General features: G+C 52.1%; 2 protein-coding genes across 2 annotated transcripts; both read right to left on the bottom strand.

Annotated features, from left to right (window-relative positions):
* Positions 1-3,107: 3,107 nt before the first annotated feature.
* Positions 3,108-3,896, bottom strand: LOC112019275 (uncharacterized). The gene has a single exon (XM_024051816.1). The coding sequence runs from the start codon at positions 3,894-3,896 to the stop codon at positions 3,108-3,110; it is 789 nt and encodes a 262-aa protein (XP_023907584.1).
* Positions 3,897-4,043: 147 nt separating this feature from the next.
* On the bottom strand, positions 4,044-4,589 carry LOC112019266 (uncharacterized). The gene has a single exon (XM_024051807.1). It carries the CDS (start codon positions 4,587-4,589, stop codon positions 4,044-4,046), a length of 546 nt encoding a protein of 181 aa, XP_023907575.1.
* Positions 4,590-6,576: the final 1,987 nt, after the last annotated feature.

Here is a 6,576-nt window from a genome sequence, read left to right as displayed (position 1 = left end):
CGTATTGTCACCATTTCGCGGTACTCTTCCACCTTATCCAAATATCCTACCATCATTTCGTCGTTTTGGGCGTGATCGAACCCCGCTACTCGCGCACTGCATAGATTCACCTCGGTAGGGATCATGGCTTCCGCTCCGTACGTGAGAGAGAAAGGGGTCTCCCTGGTGGACCGTCTAGGAGTGGTGCGGTATGCCCACAAGACTTTTGGAAGTTCCTCGGCCTAGTTTCCCTTCGCGCCCTCCAGCCTTTTCTTCAGCCCACTCACAATCACCTTATTCACGGCCTCGGCCTGACCGTTGCCCTGTGGATAAGAAGGAGTTGAGTACTTGTTTTTGATACCGAGACCACTGCAAAAGTCTCGGAACGCCCGGCTGTCAAACTGTAGCCCGTTGTCCGATATGATAGTGTTCGGCACCTCGAACCTGGTGATGATATTTTTCCATACGAATTTCTTTACTTCCACATCTCGTATGTTGGCCAAAGCTTCCGCCTCCGCCCACTTGGTAAAATAGTCGACGGCCACCAAAACGAACTTTCGGCCGACCGTCGCCCGAGGGAACGGGCCGATGATGTCCAGCCCCCATTGTGCAAAAGGCCAAGGACTGCTGATCGGGTTCAGGTGGCTCGCAGGCTGATGGATCAGAGGGGCGTGCTTTTGACACCGCTCATACTTAAGCACTTACTCGGCGGCGTCTTTCTGCATCTAAGGCCACCAAAACCCCTGAGTCATTGCTCGGTGTGCCAATGAACGTCCCCCGACATGGCCGCCGCACACCCCAGAGTGGAGCTCCGCCAAGAGCTCGCCCACCTTCTCCGGGCGTAAGCACAAGAGGTACGGCCCTCCGAAGGACCTTCGATACAAAGTCCGGTCTTTTACCAACCAATACCGAGGAGCCATCCTACGGATCCTGATGCCCTCTTTTTTGTCACTCGGCAGTCGGTCGTCGACCAGAAAGTCGATTATGGGGTCGATCCAGCACGGGGCAAGGGCTGCGATTGCCGTGGCATTGATCCCTGTAGTTCCCGAGTCGCTCATTACCCTGACGCTCGGCTCCGAGATAAGCTCGACTTTGATTTGCCGTGGTATCTCTTCGGTTACTGACGACGCCAGCGTGGCTAGGGAGTCAGCATGTCTGTTCTGTGTTCAGGCTATGTGGAAAACCTTCATCGTGTTGAAGCGGGCCATAACTAGCCTTGCTTGTTCTAGGTATGCTTTCATCCGGGGATCTCGGGCTTCAAAATTGCCCTACACCTGATTAACCACCAGACGCGAATCCGAATATAGCTCAATCTCCCGAGCCCCCAGGCTCGAAGCTGCCCTCAGTCCGGCCAGAAAAGCCTCGTATTCTGCCTCGTTGTTGGATGCCCTGAAACCCAATCTAAACGAGTGTTCTAGTCGTATTCCTTCGGGGGTGATCATAACAACTCCTGAACCGGCACCCGTGGAGCTCGACACGCGGTCTACGAATACCTTCCACGGTTGAGCCTCCAGTTGGCAAACCATCTCCCTCTTCTCTCTGGGCGAAAACTCAGCGATAAAATTCGTGAGGACCTGGCCCTTCACCGAGCTTTGAGGTCTGTACCGTATGTCAAAGGAACCGAGTCGAGTCCCCCATTTGGCTATACGGCCCATGAAATCCGACCTCTTCAATAACGACTGTAATGGGTACACGGTCAGGACGTGTACGGTGTGAGCTTGGAAATAATGCGGCAACTTCCTGGTGGCGTGTATCAGGGCTAATACGAGCTTCTCCATGGGCAAGTATCTCGTCTCGGCGTCAACAAGAGTTTTGCTGATGTAGTACACGGGTTGCTGGATCCCTTTGTCCCTCAGTAGCACAGCACTCGCGGTGTGCTCGGATACCGCCAGATACATGAACAAATCCTCACCTGGCTCCGGTGCCGTAAGCATGGGCGCTCGCGCCAAATAAACCTTCAGATCCACAAAAGCCTCTTCGCACTCCTTGCTCCACCGAAATCCAGTCCATTTCTTCAGCAGTTGGTAGAATGGTCGGCAGCGATCTGCGAATTTTGAGATGAACCGGTTAAGGGCTGCCAGCATCCCGGTTAGTATTTGCACTTCCTTCGGGTTGCTCGGTGGCTTCAGTCTTCTCACAGCTTCTATCTGGTTGGGGTTGACCTCAATTCCCCGTGTACTGATCAGGTACCCCAAGAACTTCCCGGCCCCGACACCAAATGCGCACTTCTCCGCATTAAGGCGCAACTTGTGCCGTCGGAGAACCTCGAAAACCGCCTGGAGGTCCCCCATATGCAGGGCTTCCTGTTTGCTCTTAACCACCATGTCGTCGATGTACACCTCGACCGTGCGCCCTATCTTGTCTCGGAACATTCTTGTCATCATTCGTTGGTAGGTGGCCCCGGCGTTCTTCAGTCCGAAGGGCATCCTTGTGTAGTGGTAATTTGCCTCCGGGGAGATGAACGCCGTTTTTTCTTGATCCTCGGGCGCCAGGGCGATTTGGTGATACCCTTGGAAAGCGTCCAGAAAACTCATCCTCGGGTGCCCACACGTGGCGTCCACCAGCTGATCAATCTTGGGCACGGGAAAAGGGTCTTTTGGGCAGGCCCTATTCAGATCGGTGAAATCGACGCAGACCCTCCACTTGCCGTTCTTCTTCTTCACTACCACAGTATTCGCCAACCAATCCGGGAAGAAGATCTCCCGAATCACCCCTGCCTCCTTCAATCTTTGAACTTCCACTTTTACTGCCTCGGAGTGCTCCCAGGCTGATCTCCTCGGCCTCTGCTTTTTAGGGGTGAATGAGGGGTCAACTCCAAGTCTATGCACGATGAATTCGGGGTCCACCCCGGGAACCTCGTATGGACTCCATGCAAATACGTCCACATTCCGTATTAGGAGTAACAACATCTCTACTTTTTCCCGGTCCTCCATGCTCTCCCCTATTTGGAAGTACTTGTCCGTATCCGGCAACACCTTTACCTTGAGCATGCTCTCGGCACGCGAGACCTCCTTCTCTAGCGGGCTCTGTAATTGCTATAAAGGCGTCCCCAACGACGAACATTTGGGGTCGGCCTGATCCTCATGGTCTGTTTGCTCCTTCCTCCAATCGACCATGGTGATCAAACATCACCTGGCTGCCTGCTGACTTCCTTGTATCACCGTGACACCACAATCAGTATGAAACTTAACCTTCATGTGCAGAGTGGACGGGACAGCCCCCATTGCATGTATCCATGGCCTCCTAAGAATCGCTGTATAGGGGGAGTATGAGGCCACTACGAAGAAGCTTACCATTACCTCCTTGCCCCCCATGTTCACGGGCAGAGAGATTTGCCCCTCAGAAGCCACCATTTTCCTGTCGAACCCAACCAGGGGAGTGTTGTAATTTGACAGATTCTCATCCCTCAACCCAAGCCCCCTGAATAGGTCCGGGTACATAACATTCGCTCCGCTTCCCTGGTCTATCATTATTCTCTTCACAACGAAGCCGCCAATCCTCGCCGTGACTATCAACGCGTCGTCGTGCGGCTGAATGGTTCCTTCCAAATCACTGTCACCGAAAGCGATTGGCTCTCGGGTTGGTCTGATCTTCTTCGCGGGAGGCGGCACGCCCGTACTCCCCCCTACCGATATCATTGTCAACACCTCCTTCCCCTTTGCCGTCGAAATGCCCCTCGGGGCGACGTGAATTACATCAATTATCCCAAAAGGGGGCGGAAGGGGATTCCCTCTGTGTAGGGCGCCATGCCCTGTTCCTCGATCCCTGGCATCCGTCACAAAATCCTTGAGGTGTCCTGCCTTACCCAACTGCCCGAGATGGTCCCTTAACACTCGGCACTGCTCGATAGTATGCCCCCGGTCTTTGTGGTAGGTGCAGTATAGGTTCTGATTCCTCCTAGAGGGGTCGCCAGCCATCCGGTTCGGCCACCTGAAGTACGGCTCGTGCTTGATCTTATCCACAATTTTATGCACGGGCTCCTTGAACGTCACGTTCACCTCCCCTACTAGCGCTACTGGTTCTTGAATCCTCAAATTTCCCCGTGCCCTTTGTTGAAAACCGCTCTACCTAGGACGATCCGTCACCTGTGCCTTGCCTTTGCTTTGTATTCTATCATCTTCCAACCGCTTGTACTCCTCAATGCACCTCATCAGCTGCCTCATATCCTCGGGAGGTTTCTTAGTTAATGATTCCCTCAACCCCAACTCGTCAGGCAATCCCATTCTGAAAGTGCTCGCTGCAATCTTCTCGTTCCCTCTGCCAATCTCGTTGTAGAGCTCCCAGTATCGGCTAGCATAATCACAGAGGGTTTCCCCTGCCCTCATCTTCATAGACAGCAGGGCGTCCACCGGTTGCTGTTCCCGGCTACACGTCACGAAACGGGAACCGAACTCCTGTATTAGCTCGGCGAAACTATGAATGGAGCCCTTGCGCAACCCGTTGAACCACCTTAAGGTCGTGGGACCAAAGCTAGAGGGAAAAACCTTGCACATCAGAGCGTCATTGCAGGTATGTAGAGACATCATCTGGATATAGTGGCTGACATGCTCCACGGGGTCCGTCTTCCCACCATACGAATTGAACGGCGGTCGCGTAAATCTGTCCGGCATCGTGCTCGCTCAATATCTATTGAGAATGGGGACCGAGCCGCCCTGCGCATTGCATGGCTCATTGCATCCATGGCCGCATTCCTTGGCCGTCCCTCTGGAGAACCCGAGCCCCGATTCCCGTATTCCCGCGACCGAGAGCGATTTCGCCGTCGGCGAGATTTCGCTGAATTGGAGCGGTTTCGACGGCAACGGGACTCCCTCGAGTGTGAGCGCTCCCTGTAGAGGCGGGATCCTGATTGATTCGACCCCATCCCGCGTCTCTCTTCCTCGGCGTCAGGCCTTCTCCCTCAGTCGTCTTGACCGGCTTGGCGGCGCTCGTTTCGTGCTTCCAACTCCAGGTCTCGTACTAACCTCCGCAGTCGCTCAAGCTCTTCATCCCTGGCGTCGGGCTGCCTATGCCGGGAAGTATGGGATGCCGTTCTCCCCGTTTGATACGACCCTTCTCCAAGACCGGATCGCTCTTCCAGTTGCTCGTAAACCGGATCCTCGCGTCTCTTCTGCCTCTCTTCTCGCCAGGTGGAGCCTCGGGAAGACCCTGCCGAGCCGCTCTCGGCGTTACTTCCAGACATCTTCCTGTAAACGAGTCTCGGCGGAACCACTGCTTAGTAGGATCTCCCCACAGACGACGCCAATTGTGCGCACTCGAAACTGAAACCCGCTGGGCTGGGCCTCACTTGGACTCACAACTTACTTGTATTGTGGGTTTGTATTTCCTACACTGGGTCGTTCTTAACGCTAAGACTTAATATGATCGCTTTTCTCTCCTCGGGGGTCCGGGCCACCTTCTTACTCTGCTTTCTCTCTGTTTACACTCTTCTTCCAGCCCATTTTTCCAACCCTTGTCTTCTCAAAACTTCTTGTATTTATAGTCCATAGTTTAGTGGAGAGGTCATAATTACTTGCCAGTGAGTGCAACCGGCGGTCCAGTATTATCGATCGTAAGTGGGTGGTCAGGTGGGAGTGGGAAGCAGTGAGGGTGGCGTTGGAACTTGGTTCCCACCTCTACGATAGTTCTCGGCAGCGGTGCCTCTCCGAGGCACAGCCGGGTAGGTACATGGCGGGGCGTCCTGAGAGTCGAATATTTATCACTGCTTGGGAAGGTGTTGCCGAGAAACATGAAGAGGCAAGGCTTGGGCCTGCAGCACGCGTGGCCCGGGGGTGGGCCGCCAGGTAGAAGGAGATTGGCCTTATGGGCCATATACCCAGGCCAGGGTCCAAAGCCCAATATAGGACACGGTGCGGGGGCAGTACATATATTTTTCCCTAAAAATAATTAAATCACTACAACTCTGTAAATATAGGCAAATTGTCAAAACACGTATATTGTTTTGTGTGATTGTTTTCTTTAGCTCATATTTTTTTCTCTATTTTTGCATTTCACAAATTTGGGAATTTGTGGATTTTCCCTATGATAAAAGGGGTTTGGAATCTACATTTTCACTAGAAAAAATCCACCCTCTAAATCATGACGAGAATCACCATGCTCAAAAGGTTCAAAGTGCTCAAGACTCTGCTGAAGCTGCTACACTTCTAACTATATATCAGCCACTTCAACATCAAGAAGGTCTCTTTTTTGAGTTGAAGGTGCTTCAACGTTATGCCCACAGTGACGACGATAAGCCTTGACAACCAAAACTCAAATACCAAACAGATAACTGGATTTTTTTGGAGCGAAAGAAAGGAACATATGTACACACTCACAAGGATAAGTAAGCTCACCACCCAAAGGACCCAAGGGATACAAAATGAAGGATAGAAATGTACAACACTCTTAAGGAATCCACCTAAGAGATATAAAGCAAGAAACTCACCACCTATATGAATCCACTGAAAGATAACAGTAAAAAAATTATTTTTCTCAAAAGCCAAAGTAACACTCAATATTCACTCTTCGATTTCCATACATACATGAAGTAGGACTTATACTAGACCAACTTGCATGAAACAACCCTCCAATTATTAATCAAAATTAGCATTTTCAAAATCA

Source organism: Quercus suber, unplaced genomic scaffold, assembly GCF_002906115.3.
Source record: "Quercus suber isolate HL8 unplaced genomic scaffold, Cork oak 2.0 scaffold_161, whole genome shotgun sequence".
NCBI lineage: Eukaryota > Viridiplantae > Streptophyta > Magnoliopsida > Fagales > Fagaceae > Quercus > Quercus suber.
The sequence above is the reverse complement of the archived record's forward strand: the minus strand, read 5'-3'. Positions and strand labels throughout refer to the sequence as shown.

What these genes read in the sequence shown, in the direction of transcription:
- LOC112019275 (XM_024051816.1), bottom strand. Translation starts at nt 3,896, where the DNA reads ATGGCTGGCGACCCCTCTAGGAGGAATCAGAACCTATACTGCACCTAC.
- LOC112019266 (XM_024051807.1), bottom strand. Translation starts at nt 4,589, where the DNA reads ATGCCGGACAGATTTACGCGACCGCCGTTCAATTCGTATGGTGGGAAG.